The 24,937-nt window shown below is 48.2% G+C and overlaps 1 protein-coding gene and 1 pseudogene across 4 annotated transcripts in view; one reads left to right on the top strand and one right to left on the bottom strand.

Annotated features, from left to right (window-relative positions):
• Positions 1-350: 350 nt before the first annotated feature.
• Positions 351-2,320, bottom strand: LOC144179976 (uncharacterized; annotated as a pseudogene).
• Positions 2,321-4,137: 1,817 nt separating this feature from the next.
• LOC144179346 (uncharacterized) overlaps positions 4,138-24,937 on the top strand; it is a 43,810-nt gene continuing 23,010 nt past the window's right edge. The window contains exons 1-5 of one of the 4 annotated variants that reach the window (XM_077707660.1): positions 4,142-4,291; positions 6,081-6,188; positions 7,431-7,600; positions 10,572-10,636; positions 20,525-20,593. In XM_077707660.1, coding sequence (XP_077563786.1) covers positions 6,096-6,188; positions 7,431-7,600; positions 10,572-10,636; positions 20,525-20,593 — 397 coding nt within the window. In that variant the 5' untranslated portion in view covers positions 4,142-4,291; positions 6,081-6,095. Of the gene's footprint in view, positions 4,292-6,080; positions 6,189-7,430; positions 7,601-10,571; positions 10,637-20,524; positions 20,594-24,937 lie in introns of all 4 variants that reach the window. The other 3 variants (XM_077707661.1, XM_077707664.1, XM_077707662.1) reach the window with 3 other exon arrangements.

Below are 24,937 nucleotides of genomic sequence, written 5' to 3'. Positions count from 1 at the left end.
CGACGGATTCTTTGTCGTAACGTTTTTGTTTCAGGCGAGGTGTTTGCGGTTGGATGCAACCATTTTCTTCTGACCATCTGTCCTCTTCGAAAGCCCCACTGCGGGCATATCGTTTTAAAATAAAGCCTAAGTGCTTCAATAGAAACCCGATCGCGTTACAAAGGACGATATTTCAGCAAAACTGGACCATACTGGCAAACTGACAAACAGCTATTCCAAAAAAAAATTGCTTCTGCATAGAATTGTTGCACCCAAACGACAAAGGGAGAGAGAAGAGAAAAATAAATTTTATTTGCACCTGTCTAAAATTACGAGGGAGAAGGCATTAGCCTAGACCTCCGTTCATCCCCCTAACCGTCGGCCGGAATCCCTTGGGATTCGGCGGCGGTCAGGCCGAGACCGATGACTTTCCGTTGCTCTTCTGCCTTGTGGTTGAGTAATAAGGCCTCCCAAGATTCCACATTTCTGTTCGGGTCGTTATAGGAAGGGAATGTCCAGACCATGTGGACTAGGTCTGCAATGCTATTGCAGTGAGTGCATCCAGGATTAAAGATTTCCGGATGCCATTTTCTGTGCAGTTGAGGGTTCGGAAACACCCCGGTTTGCAATTTCCTCCACATAACTTCCTCTTTTTTGATGAGCCATTGATCCGGCGCTTCGCAGGTCTTCGGACCGAGCTTATAGTGAGAAATTATTTCCTGAAATGTCCTGAGTTCGTCACCCGAAGGAAGGGGTTCCTCGCGTGGAGGCGGTGAGTCAGCTGCGATCGACCGAAACGTGAGACCTCGGGCGGTCACATGCGCCTCCTCGTTCCCCCACAGGCCTGGTGGGCAGGGCACCATACCAGAGAGATTTGCTCTGCTGATACTTGACCTTCTCTGAGAATTTTGGCGGCTGCAGCAAAGAACCTGCCCATTTCATAATTATTAATCGCTGCCTTAGAGCCACTAACAATCACCCTTATACCGGTTTGTGCTTTGCTAGAGCAATAGCAACTTCTTCTGCCTCAGTTGCATTTGTGTTTTTGATGGTGCAGCACGAGACCGGGTCTCCACTCTCACGAACCACTACCGCTGTGTGTGCGGTCTTGTTAGTATCGTATTCGGCAGCGTCCGTGTAGAGCACATCAGACCTCCCTCCAAATATGGCCTGCAAGGCCATAGCCCTATTTTTTCGTCGGCCTTCGTGAAATACGGGGTGGATGTTTGTAGGCAGCGGTTTAATAATGAGTTTATTCCTAGTTGGTCTAGGTACGGTATCAGTCTGCTTGGAGCACTGAGGGGTTCGAACCCCAGGCGCTCCGCGATTTTTCTTCCAGTTTTACTTATTGAAAGGCTTTGATGCTGCGACACCGTTGCAGCTTCTATGAGCTCATCCAGTGTTGGAGACACCTAGTCTCAGAAGCTTTACCATCGGGGTGTTCGGAGGAAGGCCTGGTGCGGTTTCGATCCCTTTCTTGAGTATGATTTCAATTTTATCTTTCTCTGCTTTACCAAGTTTGAGGTAGGGGGCAACGAATAGCACACGACTTGTGACGAAAGCCTGAACCAATCTCAAAAGATTGGTCTCCTTCATCCCGCGTGCTTGTTAGAAATGCGCTTAAGTAACCACCACGTCCATGGCTTGCACTCGCTTCAAGCCTCCTGATAGTTTCAGTGTTCTTTTTCATTTGTTTGCATGCGCAGCCCTAGGACTCTAATACTGTCTATACGGTCGGAATCACATTGCCATTCACTCGTAAAGGAATGTCGTAGCTCTTGCAAGGGGGTCTGTTCCTTTTCCTCGTTTGAAATTGTAGAAAAAGAGCCTCTAATTTTTCTGCCGAGCATTTCAACCCGGTCGACTCAAGATATTTCTCTATTGTATCTATGGCCCTCTGAAGTGTGCTTTTAATTTGTCCGTCGCTTCCCCTGTTTACCCACAGCGTCAAATCGTCCGCATATATGGTGTAATGCAGGTTTGTTATTTTGTCCAGCAGCCCTGGAAGCCCTACCATCGCTACATCAAACAGGGTCGGAGAGACAACGGACCTTTGCGGTGTCCCTCTATTTCCTAATTTAATATTTTCGAGCGACTGTCCTCCCAAACTTATGGTTGCAATCCGATTCGAGAGAAAATCCCTTACGTAGTTATTAGTCTTCACGCCTACGTTTAGCGCGTTAGGGTTCTCGGGTATTGCTGCGTGTTTTACATTATCAAAAGCCTTGGATACGTCCACTCTCACAATTACTCTAGCATCAGCACTCTTTTTGTCGATAACCTGCTCTTTCAGCTGCAGCATGACATCGCATACCGACAGGTGTGACCTGAAGCCTATCATAGTATCAAGGTACAGGTTTTGATCTTCCATGAATCTGTTCAGTCTAGTTTAGATTACGTGCTCCACCAATTTTCCAACACAAGACGTGGTGAAAATTGGTCGGAGGTGCTCAAAGCTTACGTTCTTCCTTGGCTTCGGAATCAAGACCAGGTTCGCAACGTATCTCTCCCTTGACCCAGCATTCTTGCATATATGTTGTTAGATTACTAATGGAACCGTCGTCAAGATTCCTGAGCATCCTGTTGCTGATTTTATCCGGCCCGGCAGCGGTTTTGGTTCTAAGGCGGTTGATTTCAGCCCTCACTTCCGCGATCGGGACAGGACTGTCCAAGTCCGGGTTTTCCGAGCCCGCGTAGTTAGGGATATTCGCATCTCAAGCCCAGCTGAGGTATCGATACCTAACCTCGGTTAACAGTTTCTTCGTCGGACATTCATATTGATACACGAGCTCTTGAAGCTGCTGTCGAGCCTCCGACTTAGTTTTCTCTGGATCTAAAAAATGTCGGAGTAGCCTCCATGTTCCGGCACTGCCAACGCTCTTCGAAAAGATGTCGGATTAGCCGCCATGTTCGGACACTGCCAATGCTCTTGGATTTCTTTGTTTAATGTAGCAAGTTGCTTTCGGAGATTCCTGTCACCTCTTTTCTTGCTGATTTTTTGCTCCAACTGTTTCTTTTTCTTCCATAAACTCACAAGATGGCTATCAGCCACGTCCTGATCATCTTTATGTTCAATCTCTTCGGTGGCGCCCTGACCAGACACAATAACCCCCCTACTCCAATCGTTACTATTATTTATCGGGTCCTGTCCCGACCTTTTTCTTCTAAATGCATGCCAAGAAAACATTTTTACCGAATTGCAAATTACTCTAATTTCAAACCTGGATGGGCAAATTATATTCATCGTAAGCTTCCCTGTGCGGCATATATATCCATAAAAGCTAGAAAGTACTTACAAGGTAACCAACCTGACGTAACTATATATCATGACTAGTCTGTGCAATTGCATATTATTTGGTGCGTAACTCAGTAACACAAAATTACATTTTTAATGAACTAGCAATTGCAGAAGTACATTGGACATGTTCTACAATTTGTGAATTTGAACCACAATCAGTTTGTTTTTGTTTTTGCTTCACGGAATCACTGATCACTAAGCGCCTAGCCAACCGAAAGCGGCGTAGAAACGGCGATCATTGTACATATTCCAAGCTAGAGACGGAAAAGGGGAATTTCTTCGAATGGCATTAGGCGTACTCGCCAAGCCCTTCCAAACGAAGTATATTTGTCTATTATATGTGAACCATTAAATGCGTGTAACGCTATGGAAGGGGTTAGCAAAGGGTTAGGCCAGGTTCAGACTGTTGTCGTAACTGTCGTAATATATTTAATAATGACGTCCTTTGAGGTCTCAGCCAACCGAGCTGCGTGAAAAGCCGTTTTCTTTCCGTCCATAGCTCACGATATGGCTATTACGTCGCTAGTCTGAACATAGCATTAGTTGCTGTGGGCGCTTCTTGCAGACGCTGTATGCGCGCCTACTCGGCAGACGCCAGCTGGGTGCGTGCTTTCACCAACCAAAAGGAGTAACAATTTCGCATTTCAAAAACGTTTTATGCACAATGTCGATCCTACGATATCTCTCTCTTCCCCAGACAGAATCAGCAAAGAATAAGCTCAACGGGACGAAAAAAATACGAAATAACCAACAACCGGAGGCCGAGCAAGCACAAGTGGACGAATAACAGACGACCGCTCTGATAAGTAAGGGTCAGATGCAGCGCAAGCTGATGCAGCGCCGTTGTATAGAACTAAAAAAAGCCAAGCAGCGACAAACAAATTCGGCACGTGGAATCGCCAAGCGTGGGCAGGTCACTATCTACAAAGCCTGTTGTGCTTACAACCGCTCGGTCCCCGGCTGTCCGACCATAGCTCTTCAGTCACTGCGCTTGTTCAAACCTGGACTAGGCTGGTGAGTAGACCAAGACGTTTCTTATTTGGTATTCCTGTAGGCCAGTAACTCTTATCGTATTCGAATGCATGCAGCGTATTGGTTCAGATGAGCCGGCATGCTCCGTGCACACCGAAGTAAAACAAGGCGTTTCAACAGCAGCGCTATTTAGTCTCTTGGTTCCGCCGTCGAGTGTTACCAGAAAACTCAAGAACACCCGGGGGGTCGGCCAGGCTTCCGCGTGGGCTTGCGCCACGTGAGGAGCTCAAAAAAAATACAAAGAAAAAAACTGACCGCGTATCACCTCCTTTCGTTGCAAATGTCGCCGAAAGACGATAGTCGACTGGCGCCCCTGCCAAGTAAAAGCCTCCCTTCTCTTTCCCGCTGATCTCTCGTGCTGTTCCTCTTCCGTCTCGTTCGTCCCAAGATAACACGTTAGAGGTTTGCTTAAGTCAATTTAAATCTACCGAGTTCCACTTCTCCAAGTCGGGTGCCTCGATGCCAGCGCTGCCGTACGGCGGATACGCGCGTGAATTGAGGCGCCCTATGCTACAACATTTATAGAACCACGTTGCCCTACTCTATGAGCGTTCCAATTGGAACGTGGATCCCATCTAGTGGAAAATTTCGTTGCTATTGCTCTTTTGTTTCTTAAATGCCGCTAGGAGGTAGCGCTGGCAACAGCAGGCGACGGTTTTCTGCCGTTGATGTAGTATTTCATTTGCTATCGCAAAAACCGAGCATCCATGATTTTTTTGATAAAGGAACACTGCAAATATCACTTATGTATTGATTTGCTGCCATGTATTCGCGTAATGTCTTGTTTTTGTTCAACAATGTTGACAAGTATCAACACTGACACCGGACTTGGACGTTTTAGATTTGGCTGTGGGTATATGACAACTGCGCAGCCTTCGTTTCACTTTGGCCGGGTGGCCGAATCGAGTCACAGACAGACAGAAAGACAGCCAGCCAGCCAGCCAGCCAGACAGACAGACAGACAGCCAGACAGACAGCCAGACAGACAGACAGACAGACAGACAGACAGACAGACAGACAGACAGACCAAAATTTCTGGGTTTAAGTAGCCCAAGAAAGACTATCGTCTTCAAAATAGTGAGCCCATGTGAGTGTGCATCTCCTTAGAAGCGCCCGGCGTCGGCCAGCTCGACCTTTCAGAGCACTCGCATGCTGTTCTTCTCACCAGTTCATCTGTAGTATATCCCTCAGTAACTTTATCAAATGCACATTTTTGCACGTCGCTATCTTACAGGCCAGTAATTTTCATTCTGTGTTTTTGTTGATTCTAAATGTTCCGAAGTGGGAACACTGCAATACATCCTTTTCTTTTTTTGTTCTAGAGTAGGTTTGCAGTTTGTTACGGGAGCATGACTTTTTTTTATACATTTCGCTCTGACTGATGTTAAGAAGTCTGTGGGAAGGAAAGTTTTGTAATCGCGATTGACTCTCGAAGTTCTCAAAACAATTTTACGCGCAATTTGTCGTTAGATGAATCTAAGGTGTAGGTGAAGAGTGTATACCTCACCACTTTTGGTAGTGGTTCTAGTGATTTATAGGTGAAATATCGTTCAGTTGGAAACAGCATGACGGGCGCTCCAAGACTTCGAAGCTGTGCTAGTGGCAGGGTACCGAAGTGGCGGAATTCCAGTAACAAGCGACGAAGATTTCTAGCTAAATGCGCTTTAAAAAGTTCACTTTACTAAAGAAAGTAGCAAGAGAAAATTTCGCGCCCTGTGATTCGCGGCTAAACCAGATGATTGGGACCATGCCCTTTTTTTCTACTGTCCAGTAGGCCAGAGTAACGATGAAAATCGCAACTGTGATCGCCTTCCTCGTTACGCTCACAACAACGCCACCTGGAGCCTTTTGCAACGACTATTTGAAAGATCTTTTCAGAGTAAGTACTTACACTCATTCCTCGTGATGCAACGCTATCACCGTATTGACCGCTGGAGACTTCAAACCAGCTTACTGAAAGAAATAATGACCGATACCTGACCGAATCACATAATTTGCAGTCGCACTGCCCACCCTGAGTTCACAGGAAGGGTACAGTGTATATGAACACCTGCCTGCAGAATGCGCAAGGTCGCTCGCAGCCTCGGTATGCCCCAGCGGTAACGTAACCTGCTGTAGGACTAGCCGCTTTACGACAGCCTGGCATTGAACGACTAGAATAGCGACGTAATAGAATAAAATTGGCGAAAAACTTTCACGCACAACTTTTCTCGTCGCAGTCCCGCCGAAACGTGGTCGTCCGATGGGACGTCGGAGCAGGCCATACCGGACTAATACCACGGCACGAGTCGCCATCTCGCATTCGGGACTCGATTTGAGGATTCGCAAGCGGCAACAAGGCCACCCTGTGCTTCATTCTAGCCATTGACATACCCCATGGAAAAAGAGAGCACTAGGGCAGTTCGTACAGAAAACCATTAAGTTCAATGTACTAGTGCAATGTACTAGAGGGAAACCGGGCGCCACCGTTTAGGCGAGCCGCGCTTCAGCATGCGTTCCGTCATCTACTGAGTAGGCATGTTCTATTTGTACTTGGCATGGCTCATACACAGACAGGAAAGTTCGCTCTGGCACCAAAAACGCAAAAAATATTAGTGTAGAACATTAATGAATTTTTTTATTATTATACAGCTGAAGCTCAAAAAAATTTGCCAGGGATTTCTGGGAACTTGATGCAAGACGAACAAGAAAAAGGTGCTCCCCTATTTGTTGATTTTTGCTTCGAGAAAAAAGATAAGCCTTGCGGCTAGCCAAGCCAAGTAGGCGAGGAACGTCGCTGTCTGCAATGTCGGCGCCCAAGACGGCCCAAGATTGCAGCGCCAGATTTGACTCTAGTATGTATAAGTATGACACTCTACTCACAATACAATATTTAGGAATTTAGTCTTTTGCCTCCTATCTCTTGCGTGGCTCCCATTTCGGCGCCGTAGCTACGACAGCCACGTGTGTTAGGTTGTCTGAGTGTAACTCGCACCACAAGAAACGGCACCCTATGAGTCCTTATCCCTTATCTTTAGCCCTTCTGAATCCTTATCCTTATGAATCCTTTATGACACCCTTATCGGCACTAATTTCCCCTGGTCGGTGTGACAATAAACCGCGCTTCTCTGTTCATGTGCAGCTAGGTAAGAAGCGGGACTTGACGATGCACCTCTGCTACCGCAACGGCACCACCTTTGAGCCCGTGGGAGCACAGAACGTGCAGCTTCTGTGGACTGGCCGAGACATGCCGAAAAACAGAGTCCATGTGTACTTCTCCTTCGTGCTGCCAGGAGAGCAGAACAGGCGAAAGTGAGCAAACGCGACATCGCACTTGTCAAAAGCTGACGCATCGCGTTAGTTACCAACTGCTGGAATAAACCGACTTACTCGTGCGTCCCTGAACTGTAGAGTAGCAATTCCGAACTTAAGCGCATGTCTATAAGGTCTGTCTCTGATGGCGTCCGCCATTGCAGGCGTTTCTACGTGGCCGAATTACTCTTACTTTCGTGTAGGGGTTCCAAAGGTAAGGATACCGGTACACAATCCTGTTTGCCGCACATTATAATTTAAGTAACTTACATTGTACTTTTATACTGGTGTGGCCTTATCCTGCTTTCCTGTTGGAACTTCGTCAGCCCTCACAGAACTAGACGTGTATTGCCATAACATTTTCTGCGGAGGGTAGAAATATTGTGGGAACACTTCATTTTTCACTACATAGTAACTATTAGGGACGACAGAAATTAAAGACACGCGCCCCAGGTGGAAACCGAACCACAACCTTAAGATAGCTCGCCCGGTTCTTCACCAATTCAGCTATGCGGCTGCACTTCTCTCCACTTTCTGGTGTATTTGTGAGTACGTATACGTTGTATTCACTGGTGAAACACGCATGCAGGCAACCATGTGAGTTCGCCGTCACTGGTTGCGTCTGGCTCCGCGGGATGGCGGTACTTGTCCGTGAGAAGCACATTATGTGTGTTGGACGTTCCAAACTCTACTCCACCGAACGCAAAGTAATGCCTCGACTCCAATGTGAGTGCGATTAATAACATCGCTGTTGAAACCACCGTTGGGAATCGGGTTGAAACAGAGCAGGCGACGCACGCCGGTGGGTTTTTTTTCTTCGGCGTGCGGCCGCACTGGCGCAAGCCGCGCCATGTCCGTGCCGCTTTGGCCATGTCCGTGGCCGTTTCCAGTGTTGCCAAGCGAAGAAATTGAGAGCAAACTTTTCAGTGGATACCATCTATATGTATCCTGCGGTTAGGGGTAGTAACCAGAACCAGCGTGACAACTTGGGATGAAGGGATTCTTATTTTTAACGCCCAGGCTGTGATTCGACAGTCTGCGAACTGCCAAGAACATTCCATTGCTCTTGGAAACCTTCAAAACTTTAATTTTAACATCGAAAGGGGGGAATATTTTTTCTGTGCCTTCCTTGCCGTTAATCATATTTTGCTTGTTTCTATCTTTACTGAATTGGCCCCTCATTTCCGGATATGATTGGCTACATAAAGAGTGGGCCCTTCTTCTGGCAGTCTTGGTGCCACAGGTATCATGTGGATGTCGACTGCTCCTGACATGGTGTGGACTCTCCCATCATGGTAGCGGGGTAAAGAAAATAGGCCGGCTTCACGTCGCGTTTTAAGGGCGGGGCTCTTTACGAGCCCCGAGTGCTGTGCACACTTGCATACACATAGATACAGCCTAAAGTGGAAGGGGATACGGCAGCCGGTTACGATTCTGCGCGCCGAAACCGTGTTCACACGTCCTGCTAAGTTTTGTGAGTGCAAGCCTGCCTTAGACAGATCGCAACATGCCGCATAACGGCCTGCGCAAGGACGCCTCGCTGTCAGCGTGATTCAAACTTCGGCGTTTTCAAACGCGGCGTGTTGAGACATGAACCGGCGATGCGAAAGCCGCACCCGAGATCTCCTCTCTCCCCTCTTTCAGACTCAGCGTGTGCCACTACTACCGACCCCTCACGCACTCTGGAAAGAGTGTTGTGTGTGTCTGTACTATGTTCGCGCCGTGGGCAAAAAGCATTGGGAAGAGCCGTGGAGCTGTTGCGGCGACGGTACAAAACCCGCCCTCTCGGTGGATAGTTCGTTCGTCTTAGAGCAGCGAATCAATGCTGTCACTCTGCTCTAATCCTGTACTGTAACTTCGCCCGTAAGGGCATTGTCCCTCTGTTTGCTTCGGCTCATCTCTCTTCATGCGGTAAACCAGTTAAAACTTCAGTAAAACGGAAAGTTGAGCTAGTTGGATATGATTCATGTTTAAAGCGCAGACAGACGATACACAAGAGGACAACACGAGCGCTTTCTATCAACTATTTAATCAATAAAAACACACACACACATTTATACTCGATCATTCATTCACAACACATGCGCAAAGAACATGACGATAGCTTTTGTTTATTTTTATTTTTTGCGTTACCATCCTGCGGGACCCTCGATTGTTGCATCCAAAAATTTAACTTCATTCTCCTGTAACTCATTATCTTTATCATTTATCCAGCCATCGATAGCACTACAGGAGAATTGGTTGCCAGCGGTGGAATGGCAACTTCGCAGCAACTGGTTACCAGCGGTGGGATGGAAACTTGAGTAACAAACCCCTGTAGATAAACTGGAACAGCTTCGGACGCATTGTATGAAGGTGCTGGGTTCGGATCCCACTCAGGACGCATGTTTTTCTCGACTTTCTTGTAAACGTAAATTCCCAGATACTGATTTTCACGCGAAAAGAAATGAATTGCTACCCTCCGCACTCCTGGGTGTATTCGACGGAACTTTTCTCTTCATTTTCTTGTTTCTCCTATTTCTCTTCTTTCATTTCTCTCTCTCTCTCTCTCTCTCTCTCTCTCTCTCTCTCTCTCTCTCTCTCTCTCTCTCTCTCTCTCTCTCTCTCTCTCTCTCTCTCTCTCCAATTTTGTACACATACACCAGCCTTGCTAATAATGGGCCCTATTGCGCACGTAATATATATTCTGCGTAACCACCTGTCTTCCCACTCAGTTCACATTTCTTCCAAACGCAGTTGAATTCTTATACGCTAAATTTTCCCTCGAAAACTCGAGGTCTCCATCCTGATCCTAATTGCTATGAATTATTTTCTGTTGAATGTCGTCTATGAATTATTTTATTGAAAAAGGTTGCCGTCTACCAATCGCAGATTATTTCAAGATTACGTAACTATACAGCCAGAGTTGCTCTGAAAGTCACTAAGATTTTTGGAGGAATTCATTCTAGCGCGTGTTCATCTCGTACCACAGCGGAACCTTGACTGCAATCTACTTGCCTGGGCAAGACTACGCCAAGCTAGTTGCCGATGCCGAAGGTGAGTAGCACACTTATTACGCGCAATGAGAAGGCTCTCTGCGCATGTTCAATCTCCGCTAGTGTTTAGTTATTTCAGATTTTGGGAGAGATGAATTCACACAATTTATAATTAAAATAGGAGGAGGTCTTCTACCACTGGTTACTCCGTTGCGTGAGGCCAGCCCATACCCTTCCTTTTGCACACGGCCCTCATCCTATCTCCTCTAAACATAGGTCATCAGCCTGAATCCTTGAACAGCCTATTTTAAACTATGCATCCCCGCATTCCAAGCTGGTAAAACGAAGAATCGTAGAATCCGTGCCGGGCGCCGCGTTAAGCAGACCATGTGCGCATCGCTTGGTGTGGACTTTCAGTCGTCAAATAAGCTGCTTGCAGGATTTTTGCTTGCCAACCGCTATTCTGAGGTCAGTAAGCACAAACGACTAGGGAGCAAGTATAAAAAAATGATGCTGATCCCCCTGCGATTTCGGGAAGTAGTAAAAAGAGCTAGCTAGCCAGCTGTACTGATTTATTGCCACGAAATGTGCAGTGGATTTAAAAAAGGGTTGGTTCCGAGTCAGACGTGAGAGTTCTTTTAGGGGCGACGCACCTTAGGAGCTCCGGCTGTCAGCGTCTCCTGTCGTCGTCTCATGCATTCACGCGGTACTAAAACACCGGGACACTCGCTTACGCCTAGCGCTAGAACGCTTTGTGCTTCAAAGACAAGATACTTGTGCAGCAGCGCTGTATACCTCGATCAACCTCGATCAACCCGTCCTCACAGAAGAAATTCGCAACACTTTCCACCCACCATGCACCCATCGAATACTCGCTGTAGAGTATATATCTGATCAACCAGTAAATATGGATACCGGAATTAACTCTGAATTTTCTATGAAAGAACTCCGGGTGTGTCCATTTCAACTAAACCGATGCACAGCACCTGGACCGGATGGCGTAACGTATAAAATCCTCCGTAACCTTCCTGACTCTAAATTAGAAGAGCTTCTGACGCATATCAATCGGGTGTGGTTTTCTGTAAGTCTGCCGCCAGAATGGAAAGAGGCCCGTGTTACCCTTATCCCCAAATCCGGAAAACTAGCAACTTCAACGACGAACCTCCGCCCTATATCGATGACCTCCTGTATGGAAAAATTAATAAAAAAAATGATTCTCACTCGCCTCGAATGGCATCAAGAGGTCGGAAACCACTTCCCCCATACCCTAGTTGGGTTGAAAACATGTCAGCACCCAAGACATAGCGCTCCGTATTGAGAAGACGTGTTTGAAATCCCAAGAACCATCCAACGTCGCACTATCGTCGGCGTGGATATAAAAAAGGGCTTTCGATAACGTTGCCAATGACGCGATCATCCAAAGCCTTCAAGAATCTCGGCACGGTACAAGCTTTTTCAGTTACATCAAAGACTTTCTATCCAATAGCACTGCCCGCATCATTGTACCTAACGACCAACCGTCAGCCCCCTTCTCCATACGCCGTGGTACGCCTCAAGGCTCCATCATATCGCCCATTCTGTTTAATCCAACTATGAAAAGCCTGCCCTCTAAATTATTTTCGGTTCCGGGTCTCTGCCATGCCATTTATGTCAACGATATCACAATTTGGAGTTTCCGTGGCAGTCCGGGTGCTGAGGAGCGTACCCTCCAGGATGGCTTGGATATTATTCAAGCTCATGCAAACTCCGTGGGCTTGGAATGCTCCCCCGAAAAATCAGAATACGTCATGATTTTTATTCAGAGCAATAAACAAACAGACATTTATCGTTCCTTCATCAGCCTCACTGTCAGCGGCCACCCAATCCCCCGACGTCCACACGTCCGCATCCTCTGATTTATATGGCAACAAGATGAGAAGAGCACAGTATGGGCTAAAAGTATTATCAATCAGATCAATTTAATCAATAACATGCTTCGTCGAGTCACCCGCCACAACACAGGCCTTAAACACGAGCTTCGCAAGATAATAGAAGCAACAAGCTTTTCCAGAGTCTTGTACGCCCTTCTCTACCTTAAACTAACGAAAACTCAAAACAATAAATTGGAGATCGCCATCCAGAAATCCCTACGAACGGAGATCGGTGTGCCCATGTACGCCCCAAACTATCTTCTTACCGACACGGCCCTCCACAATACTCTCGAGGAGAAACTAGCCGCGCACATTGCTGCCCAACAGCACAGGCTCACGACGTCAACCCAAGGTCGCACCATCCTGGCTCATATAGGCTTTTCGACATCTCACTTATCTCATCTAAAGAACCTATATCATGGGACACAATTCCTAGAATAACGGTCAAGCCCATTCCGCGTCACATGGACCCGTCTTCAGACTCCGGCCTGCGCCGGAAAGCTGATGGGAAAGCTGGGCAACTCATGGGAAAGCTGGGCCGCTCCTCCGCCTGATCTTCGCCCCATCCTTTGCAGAATACACGCCTGAACGCATTTAAGGCCCACGAGAACCCCATTTCGGCAGCCCAGACATGGGCCGCTTTGAATAAAGTTTGATCTCTCTCTCTTTCTTTTTTTCCTTTCCCCCCCCCCCCTCTCTCTCTCTCTCTCTCTCTCTCTCTCTCTCTCTCTCTCTCTCTCTCTCTCTCTCTCTCTCTCTCTCTCTCTCTCTCTCTTTCCCCCAACGGTTTCATCTCGTTTGGCAAAAACGCCATGGCACCAAGAATATACCAATAGACTGCATGCTTCGCCCCTTCCAGGCTTCACGTTAGTGGAGATGGCCCGGGATTTTTTCTGCAAGAAACAAGGTTGGGAGGTTGTGGTCTGAGGTAGACAGGGAGTTGTGCCCTAGCCGTAACAGAGGTGTGTGCACAGTGAAACGTTGTACAGCGTAGAGGCGTGCACGGGCTTGGGCCCATCCGAAAGCCCGCAAGCCGGCCTCGGGCCGCCCGACTGACTTTTCACCCGGGACGGACTCTGGCCGAAATATTAGGGCTACTGTCTGGCCGGGCCGACCTTATGGCCCGGGTTCCACCCGGTAGAGTAAGCGATACTTATTTTTTCTATAATAGCACATAACCTACACGTAGGCGCAGCGGCCTAAACACGGAACATGTTTTTTTCCACGGGGCTTACCGATCGGCCCTGAGGGTTAAAAATGCACGCGTCAGCTGGCCTCTTGCTATAGAGGTTCCGTTTCTGGACATCAGTCACATGAGCCAGGTTAAAATCCAACAGACTCCAGTCTTTTTCTTTTTGGTTGGTTGCTTCACTTGAGTCACGCGTCCCGCGGTTCCCACAGCACCAAACCCTTCTCTCAAGTCGGATTGGTAACTTCGGCTTCGGCATCTGAATTGAATTGAATTGAATTGAATTGAATTGAATTGAAAATAAGTTTTATTAAACAAACATGATATGGGTACACAGTATATACAGGAGGAGGTCCCATGGTTATAAAAACCGCAAGCGGGACCTCCTATACAAATTAACAAAATGACTATAAAATTACAATGACAACACTAGTAAACATAATAGAAAAGACTACTGAACAAATATTCAAAAAATCAGCTTTGACAATAGGAAGAAAACTACAATAAGACGCGTCACATCACTGTAATGAAGACAATAGGTAGAGTTTCAGTTTTTTTTTGAAGGGTATGACAGAATGAGAAGATTTAATGTCCTGGTTTAAGGTATTCCACAAGTGCAAGCAAGAGAACAGAATAGTTTGTTTGCCGAAGTTAGTTCTTACTTTCGGAAGTAGAAAGTTGTTGCGAGAGGAGAACCGAGTAGAGTTTGGGTTAGAGATAGTGCTAGGAGGGAAAATAGATATCAGGAGTCCACAACGCAATACTTTGAAGAACAAAGTGCCAATATTTAGCTGGTAAAGACATGGAAGGGGCAAAATCGCAAGTTCAATGAACAGAGGAGTAGAAGAAGATAGACGGGAAGAAAAAGTAATGATTCTTAAAGCTTGTTTTTGGAGTTTTTGAAGAGGCCAGAGATGATTACAATATGCGAAGAAACTAAGCAGACAACGTATGCAAGATGCGACACCGAACGGAGTCCTCGACCTTCTCAAGACTCTTTTACGCTCTGGAGAAATATTCCCGAACAAAGTCAACGCTAAAGCGGCCTACACCGCTCACGTTATACGAATGGACAGCCCCTGCAGGGTCCGAGCTCCGCCGTGGCCCACACTGTGGTTGCAATAGCATACTATAGCTCTGTCCCGCCTTAGACAGAAGCCGTGCCAGCTTTTAGCAATTGGCCCGGTCCCACATCCGAACCCGAACGCATACGTCGTGTACGAGAAGATCCACCAACCCTCCAAATGAATACCCAATACGCTCTTGAGAATGGTATCTTCAAATTGGTGTACAAGCCCAACCGAGAGTAAACCACGCACGCTCCATCTGCCCGAATTAACTTTGTGTGACTGGTGAAACATTATTGAACTGTGTACTATGTATGAGCAGCGAGTATTTTTCTGAAGGGAAAAGTTTGTGCGAACAGCGAACATCTGCCGAAATGCTCTTTCGTGTACCTTTCTACCACCAACCTTTTACTCATCTCCCCCCAGGGCATCTGGCCTCCTTACCTCTGTGATATCTAGTAATGGCACATTTGTGCAATGTAAACAAAATTTCGGGTGGTTTTGTTAACCTTAGGTCAGTTCAGCTTTTGGTTGGTAATTTACAGTGGTTGTGTTGCCAAGTTTTTGGTTACGTTGCCTGTTCTAGGTTGGTTTTTCCTGTTATTATTTCAATTAAAGAGCCTTTTATCAGCTGTAGGCAGGTTTCTGCTGCAAAACTGGCCCCAAGCAGGCGCGAACCTTTCGGGATATGGATTGTGAATACGTGGCCGGGCCGGACACTGGCTATGGGGTTATGGTCTCGGGCTGGGCCGGGCTGGCCCGTTGGTCTTATTTCTCGGACCGTGCCTACTGCGATAGGTACCGGGCTCGGGCAAGGACCAGGCCCAAATTTCCTGCTCATGCGCACCTCTGGTGCCCATCATGTCGCGTTGGATGGCGGCTATGTAAATGTGCTCATCTTTTTAGGCGGTAATGTCTACAAAATAGAATGTTTTGCTGGGAAAGTAGGTTTATGGTTTAAAATAAAAGAGCGCGTGGAGAGAGCAACATGATGGGGACAAGAGAGACAATTAGACAGGACGAGCTTGTCCAGTCTACTTGTCTGTTTCAGTCCCGGTCCTTTTGCGCTCTATTATAGTATTGTACGATAATGTGCACGTTAAAGGGACAGGTAGATACGTCAACGTGCGCCTCAGACCGCATGAATTGCCTTTAGAAGTCGCCATATCTTCGCACTTGGCTGCACGCTACAGCTCTTGTCTGTACAACCCGATCTTTTATGACGAATTGTTTCCAGGCATGCGCATTAACTTACAAGGGAGACTGCGGAGACGTACAGCCTTCCTGTTCTTTTCCCCCTCTCAAAAGGAAATGCCAGAGCGCTGCAAAGTATGCAAGCGCAGGTCCTGAGGGTGTGCATTGGAGTTCCGAAGACCACGTCCACGGTGGGAACTATGGTGGAGTGTCGACGACTGGCACCACTTGCTCTTGGCACGCAGGAGGTCCTTCGGGCTCAACTGAGATTTGCAGCACGGCAGCAAGGTCACCCATTAGCACTCAGCTCAGCCACTGAAGTGCGAGACCTTCTGCCTCTGCATTTCCAGCACCCTTCTCCGTCGCTACAACCGCCTTGGATGTACCCGCGTCTGCAAATTACAACTGGAGTGCCCGGCATTACCCGCAAACAGGATATCGCCACCCCTGCCTTAAAGTTCTTCGCCTTGGAACAGCTCTTCCAAAAAATACAGGGCCCACACCCATCTATACACGGATGGGTCTGTGACAGCTAGCTCGTCGGCTATAGTAATCTGGTTCCCGTCCTCCTGTACCGCCTTCAGCGCAACGCTTAGCCACAGGACGACATCCATGGTCACCGAACTTGCCGCTCTGCGGGCTGCTTTCGCCCGCAATCAGACACACACTCCAATATTGAACGGGCCACATGTATGTTTGTTTGAATGCTCCTACCTCTAATACCGCAAGTTTGGTGAGGTCCTACTAAACTAGTGATGACAAGTTGAAGGCGCCTAGATAAAATTTTTGCGAAAATTTTATAATCTACATTGCAGAGAGATATTGGCCTTCGCGGATTCTCGGGCGGCCCTTCAGTGCTTAAAATCGTACCCGAAAGAACAGCTTGTTTTAGACATCCATGCATTGCACTTACAAGCTCTAAATGCACACCATCATGTAGAGCTTCAGTGGATTCCTGCCCACTGCGGTATAACTGGAAACGTCAAGGCGGACACTGCGGCATCCATTGCGCATGATCTGCACGGGCCAGTGATACCGATACCGTTCTCCAGAAAAGATGCTTCTGCCCTTGCGTCCAAGGCTGCCTGGAGATTTCAGCGATCCATGTGGGCTGTTGCGCCGCATAATTACGCGCCGCTTCACTCCGTAGACCCGCACGGGACCTTTAGGATGCCTGAAGGACTTTCCAAGCATGACGAAGCGGTTCTTCACCGTGTGCGGCTAAATGTCGCTTACACCAATTACTTTCGATTCAAGACAAAACAGGCCGCTTCCCCCTTCTGCACTCTTTGTGACGTGCGCGAGGGCTTGAACCACGTGCTATGTGAGTGTACGCGGTATAGAGCCGCCAGAACGTCCCTTTTAGTGTCCTTGGGTCTTCCGCTGTCTAGAGGCCTAACTCTCAGTGACGTGCTAGGCCCTTGGACGAACTCTAAACGAGCATCTCGAGCGACAAAAGCTCTATTGTCTTTCCTGCGAAGCACAGGACTTGATCAGACTCTTTAAACAGGACTCTCTTAATGAGCGCGTCATCTTCATCACAGTCATTATCATCATCTCTTCATCGATTTCATTTTTTTATACATCTGGTGTAGCAAGCTAGGCGCCTTGGCCAGGCTAACCTCACCAGTATCATTAAAGACTATTCTCTCTCTCTCTCTCTCTCACAGATTAGCTTCAGGAAGACAAGGGTATCGGTGGGATGTTAAGACCGAGGCGTACGAGTGCGGCCTGTTCCGTCGAGGTAGCGTGAATGACGAGCGGCTTGCAAAAGACAGTTGCCTCCGTTCTGACGACGAACAGCAGCAAAAAAAGCCGAACTTTTACTCCATGGCGAGGAGAGAAAGGTAACGATACAGCGCACTGGGGTGCGACAACATGACAGTTCAAATGGGCAGAGTAAGATTCTCCGGCTGAGTCCGACAACGCACGGCACTGGTCGCCGAGAAAGGGGCAAATATGCCGTCGCAACCACCGTAAACCTCAGTTTACACGCATCCCACACCCAAATTCTCAAACCCAATCAAGCACGAACAAGCAAAATCAACTCAAAGTCAGGCTCAGGGGTGGCTCATAAGCCAGAAGCAGCGATGCGTTTTTCCCCGAGGCGCGCGCCGTAAGCATGTCCCAAGGTCGTTCGGCCGCAACGCAGTCGCTCTGCTGGCCTCTACACAGCACGCGGAGCCTCCTTGGGAGAGTTCGCCACTGAGTCGTTTTGCGCGCTGTTAACAGCCAACTGCGCTGAAAATAAGACGTCTTCAAAACCATGCTTTTGTAAGGCTGCTTAAAAATACTGCAATATCCAAAATATGACAGCTGAAATAAGCGCACGCCCGGCACGAACGACCAGCCAGAACCGGCAATTTCAGAACCAAAATTAGGAAGTGTGCGGCCATTACGGCCAGGTTGAGGTAACTTTGAAGCCACGCGCAGCAGCTTTGCGCGCGCGGCGCAGCGGAGCTCGACCGGTTCTCCTGCCTGGTCACCAAGCAACCCGGCCGGCCGGAATGTCACTCCCGCTTCATGGCTGTTTGCACGATCCGCCGGCAGATGCTGCGCCGTCTGCTGTGGAGCCTCTTTAAAGGCTTCCAACTGACAACGCAGTTCGCGGGGCTACCAGTCATGTCCCACTGCGTATGGCGGAACTTAGTGTACGTTCAAAATGAATACAGCCCAGGTGAAATGTGGGTGCAGTTGGCCTTTTAAGCATGAATGCCGCATCAACGCCACGCACCACAACCGATTCTTAACAAAGGCATCTGTTGCACTACACGAGTGCTTGTTTCCCTTTGTTGGTTGCTAGTGAGGTAATCGAAAGGTTTGGTCGAGAGGTCTTGAGTCAGGTGCACTTTGTAGTGGTTGTGACTGTATTATTTGTTTTGACCCCAACTCTGTTGCCCTGCTCGTGCGTGGTGTGGTAACTAGGGTGATAGATATGTTCCGTGTCCACGTTTTCTTTTTTCTGTAATAAATATTCATTTCAGAGTAGCGCTCGCATCCCTATGCCTGGATGCCCACCGTTTCTCCTCTGCTCCGTTTTTTGAAGGACTAAATCATGTGCATTGAACTTGTTGCTAGCTAGCATGCCGTTCTATAAATTGCTTGGCTGTTGTGTTCCCGACGGTACGAAACGTTCCTCTGAAATATAGTTCACAAATAATTGTTTTCCGTTTCGCGCTTACTGGATGAAATAGCTGCAGCTTACCTCGGCTAGGCCGGTTATGCAAGCTAAAGCACCCGAAGCACAGTGTAGTCCAACGTTCCGTACTGGGAGCACATCACCACTGTGGTTTCGTCAGTTTCCGAAGCCGTCATCAAAGTCGAAGGCGAGGAGTTAATTGCCGCTTCTAAAGCTCGTCACTTTAGTCTTTCTGTATCCTTCTCCGAAGCTTAGCTCACCGCAGTTGCCGTTCTGAATTCGTTTCCGCCTGCCGCTTTGCATGCTCGGACCCACGTTTCCTGTTTGACTAATTAGCCAGCCGAGCAATTTCTGCCGTATGGTCCGACGCAGCTTGCCACTTTTGCCACTGGTACCACGCAGATAACACAACTTCACAACGTGTGGGTTCGTGCTATTTGGTAATTCATTGTACGAATTTCAAAAGCAAGAATTCAGACAAGGGATGAAGGGGACAAAGACAAGCGCTTGTCTCGGTCCCGTTCATCCGCTGTCTGAATTTTCGCGCTTGAAGTTTGTGCAACACAACTTCGGCACAGATGGACCAGCGTCCTTTCTCCCTTCTTCACGCCGGGGTGGCACTAAGGAGGGAGGAGGGGCGGCGCTCATTCTCCGCCGCCATGAGCCACGTGGTATCACTTCAAGGTCAAATATCCACGCACGGCGAAATTAGCTAGACTGCACCAATGTTGCTTTTACAACAAAAACCAAGGTCACGGAACTATGCAGCCTCACAAGTACGGATACTTGCCTGGTTCCGATCAAAGCAATGCGCATGCTCTGGACTATGAAGTCGCCTAGAGATTTCGGGGAGGCAATGGAAGCGAAATTTGAAACTCAAAGAACTGGTTCGCGTTCCGCTGAGCAGCGGCAGTACGGCTCGGGCTGAATAAGCGCCCAGCTCAATGTCGCCTCATGTGTCAACCCGCTATTCTCATTCTGCCCTCTTTCTTCGACCCGCAGTAGGTCGAGCACATAATTACGGAAGCATTAGGGAAGAACTGGGGAAATTCTTTTTACAAGGAACAGCAGGTCGTATACACATCTTCTGGAAGGTATACTGTCCCGCTAGACGATGAACGAGTCGATCGTCTCAAGAGTTGCGCATAACGAACGGGGCTCATTGAGAGCGCACGCGGTCTGAGTGGCAATATGATAGTGATGACACAGCTGCTGCGTAAAATTGACCATGTTGACACGACCATCGTTACATCACACGTCACAGGTTGAATAATACTTGTTGCAGCGATGTCTGCGGGAGCGGTTTTATTACGTAACAACACCGAGAACTCGAAAACAACGCTTTGGGCCTCGGTGGCTAACGAATACGTGTGTGGCCAGCGTTTTCTTTTTTCATAATTTATGCTTATTTCGAAAAGCTTTACGTACTGCCTGTTTGTGAAATGCGCAGGAAATGAGGTACAGCGACTCTACCTCCTGGAACCTCCATTCAACGGGCAGGCTTACTACGTGAAGCAAGGTTGGTGTGTTGTTAAAAAAACATTTTCTGAATCATCGACGAAAGCGTATATGACTTCAGCCGCGGATGCATTTAATGGCGACTTTTTCGGCAGCGTAAACTGGAAAGTTTTGCTGACTCTCACTTAAACCACTTGCTGCATGTGCACTGAAGAAAAAGGGCGTACTGCTCCCACGTTCGTTATCCTTTAAAGGAGCCATGAAGAGAAAACACAAGTTTGGTTCATTCGAAAGATTGCCTCGTTAGAACCATAACGACACCACTTATAACGCAAACTTCGCTCAAATAAGCTACATAATTAGGAAAAAAGGAAATGACCGTGCGACCCACCAGCTCATTTTCCGCAGCACAACCTATGATGTCACTCGAGAATGCTCTGCGATTGGCGGAGGCCGGCAAAAGCAAACGCATGTTGGGCAGGGCTTACAGTTTGCATAGCGAGCTAAATGCCCGTGAAACTACTGCACATTCTTTTTATGACAAAGAACGGTGGAGTAAACGGTTGAAGTTCCGAACGAACATGCAAGCGTATGCGCCAATGCGTACGAAACTACCGCCGGCCGAGCTCGACATCTCGCCGTCGCGCAGACGAATTTTCGGGTTCGAGGCTCTTCGGGGCCAACGAACCGTCCCAGCACGCACAGCCGCGACCTTGCTTGGTATCGTAATCCCTTCACAGGAGGTTGGCCGTCATATCACCAACCAGCAAAGGTAAAAATAGAAACGAGGGGAGTAAGGAACAGCAAGCAGCGACGAGATAGTGACAGTCGTCGCAGTTTCGGAATGGTGTTGGCTTGCTGCTATTGTTAGGAACTCGTTTCCAGTATACAACCACTGAAAACTTCAGTTTGTTCGAGTACTTTACAATGAAATTTCGTTGCTACGTTTTGAAATGCCCATGTAGTACGGGCAAATCGTCGAGGGAGTGCGACATCCCCGGTGAGATCTCCATTCATGTGCTGCCCAACGACGAACCTCGGCGAAGCAAGTGGCTACGTTTTGTGAACTTTGCAAACGGAGGAGAAAGAGAGCTAAAGGAAGTACGAGTGTGCTCGCTTCATTTCCGAGGAAGTGATTACGGCAGGGACCCTTACGTTAGCTCACTCCTGGGACATGCTGGCGCTCGTTGCCGACTTCATCAAACCGCCGTAAAAGCGTCTGACCTTGGGGAAAAAAAATGCCGTAAACACCGCGCATTGACGCTCGTATCTTCCTGGTCGAAGCAGAGAGCTCGCGCGAACGGCTTTCCATACACGACACCGGCCAACTGGCATAAGCGATACTGCTACTGAAATTGAACTATTATTAACCGTAATAAAAATACGGCACATACGTACCAGTCTGTATTCGTCCGTCGCGACGGGGCTGACGAGGCAGCGATGCCGACGGCAGGGCGTTCGTCTGTTGTGGCTATCGCGGAATGGTCGCTTTCCCTTCCACCGCGTATCCCACAACTCTTGCCGCTCGTGCACTTAGAAGCATTGAGCGTTCAAGTTGTGTGAGGTTGTTAAATGCAAGCCCGAGCTCCTCGGCGAGAGTTTTGTTCTCCGGATCAGGCGATTCCATGACTAGGGCTGCGGGTGCACTAGGTTTTACTAGTATTTTTAAAATGGCCGCCGTCTCGGTCGACTCCCGCGTGTGGGTGCTATGGAGTCGACATACTAAGTATTTGTTTCATGGACCGGCTCGTATGACGCCATGGTTTACGTCACGGAATGTGCAATTTTAGCGGGAGATTTAAAATTTTGGCTTAAAGGGACACTGAATTGATATGTAAACATTGCGGGATTACTAGCGCAAATTGTAGCCCGGAGTGTCCAGGCCATGTTTCGACCACTCTGGGCGCGTTTACGCGATTTTATTTAGTAGAAAAATTAATTCGAAAATGCTGTCCTCCTCTCTTTACGCTCGCCCATTTTCTGTGGCGTTTTCGTGTGACGTCAGGAGGTGCCGAGCTCGCAATTGGCTGCGCTACTGCACGGCTCCCCGGCCTTCAGACAGAGTCAGTCGGCCCAGCGTTTCGTCCGCCGGGCGCCGACGGGTCGTCGCAATTCGTTCGCTCAGTTGAAACGAAGCCAGGACACGTTTGTGAATGGAAGAATGTGCCTTTCTTTACTTGGTTAGTTTGTACTTTGTATCTAGCTCCAAGTCAAGGTCGCTTCACACAAGCGCTGCACAAGCGCACATGCGACACTTCGCTGACTGGTACGCCAGTAGGAAAATATAAGGCCTCTTGAAGGCGGGAGAAGATTCAGCGAAGTAAATATAGGTACTAAGGAAATAAAATCAACTGATATTTTTACCGTACAGCGTAAAACTAGGGTGCGGGAAGCACTTTTTCCGCTGGGCGAACAACCACAGCGGTCAGCAGCACGACTACGCATCTGCGAACGCTTTTCCGTCTACGAAATGCAATTGCTAGACGTGAGCTATTGTGGAAACTCGGGGTACGCTTACTGCACGAGCGCAATACAACAAATAGTCGCCTAAGCTGCTAAACTAAATTGTCACCTAAAACTAAATAAAAGTGTAAACGTGTTGTACAATATATACCTTATATTACCAAGGTCGGCTGGGCCGGTCTCGTGGCCTAGTGGTCTGGGGATCTAGGTGTGTTGTTGCAAGTGTTTAGCAAGTCACGAGTTCGAGTCCCCGTGGTTACGTGCTTTTTTTTTTGCAAGTTAACTTTTTCGTTTTCTGCCGATGTTTCCTACATTGAGTTCAACTTTTTTGGGGCCGCAACGTTCATGGCACCACGAACTAGTTCACAGAACGCGCGCAGGCTGGCACTAGCGCGCTAGCGAGTTCTCGTTGGCGTGCTGTTGCCATAAGCACCGACTGCTTGCGGGCAGTGGGCACAGGCCAGAATGAACAGACCCTTGGCCTGGTGCGAACACGCTTTTTACGGTACAGGCATGAGTGAGGCAAGCTCCAAATATGGGGGAAGAGCGCATGACATTTGGGCGTCTGCGGGTACGCGGAGGGCGTCCATGCACTGCGTAGGCCTCGGCTAGTGAATGCTACGATTCCAAGCCGTCCTGGGAGGCTTATCTTTATGCATTTTCACAGCTGACAACATGGCAGAAGCGCGGTACGATGATTACTGAGTTATTGAGAATCCCCATCCAACAACGCCACTAGTTGTGTTTTACAGAACCGAAACCGAAACCGAAACCGAAACTTGTTTGGTTGCTCACCTTGGGCATCGTCCAATCACGGTGCCCGCTCCTCCTAACGTCACAGCTTTAGTTGGTGCGGCCGCCGCAAACCGCGCATGGTAGTTTTTCTTCTTTCGCGCTTTGTAAAATAATTACCGATTTGTCAACCGGATAACCGATGAAAAGTGTGCTAATTTGAGCCAGTCTACGCAGTCCAAGCAAAAACGGGAGCTTGACAAATTCACTTCAGTGTCCCTTTAAATTGCCTAATTTCTCAGTGAATAAAGCATCATTTGCTTCCGGGAAAGCGCTTGGGGTACTATGAAACACCTAATCTTTCGAATAAAACAAACTTTTGTTTTCTCTTCATGGCTCCTTTAAAGGGACACTGAAGTGAATTTGTCAAGCTCCCGTTTTTGCTTGCACTGCGTAGACTGGCTCAAATTAACACACTTTTCATCGTTTATCCGGTTGACAAATCGGTAATTACTTTATAAAGCGCGGAAGAAGAAAAACTACCATGCGCGGTTTGCGGCGGCCGCACCAACTAAAGCTGTGACGTTAGGAGGAGCCACACCGTGATTGGACGATGCCCAAGATTAGCAATCACACAAGTTTCGGTTTCGGTTTCGGTTCTGTAAAACATAACCAATGGCGTTGTTGGATGGGCATTCTCAATAACTCAGTAATCATCGTACCGCGCTTCTGCCATGTTGTGACCTGTAAAAATGCATAAAGATAAGCCTCCCAGGACGGCTTGGAATCGTAGCATTCACTAGCCGAGGCCTACGCAGTGCATGGACGCCCTCCGCGTACCCGCAGATGCCCAAATGTCATGCGCTTTTCCCCCATATTTGGAGCTTGCCTCACTCATGCCTGTACCGTAAAAAGTGTGTTCGCACCAGGCCAAGGGTCTGTTCATTCTGGCCTGTGCCCACTGCCCGCAAGCAGTCGGTGCTTATGGCAACAGCACGCCAACGAGAACTCGCTAGCGCGCCAGTGCCAGCCTGCGCGCGTTCTGTGAACTAGTTCGTGGAGCCATGAACGTTGCGGCCCAAAAAAAGGTGAACTCAATGTAGAAAACATCGGCAGAAAACGAAAAAGTTAACTTACAAAAAAAAAGCACGTACCCGCGGGGATTCGAACTCGTGACTTGCAAAATACTTGCATACCTAGCGCCCCAGAC

The sequence above is a fragment of the Haemaphysalis longicornis genome, unplaced genomic scaffold (assembly GCF_048455015.1).
Source record: "Haemaphysalis longicornis isolate Haplotype H1 unplaced genomic scaffold, Haemaphysalis longicornis Haplotype H1 scaffold_4, whole genome shotgun sequence".
Lineage (NCBI taxonomy): Eukaryota > Metazoa > Arthropoda > Arachnida > Ixodida > Ixodidae > Haemaphysalis > Haemaphysalis longicornis.
The sequence above is the reverse complement of the archived record's forward strand: the minus strand, read 5'-3'. Positions and strand labels throughout refer to the sequence as shown.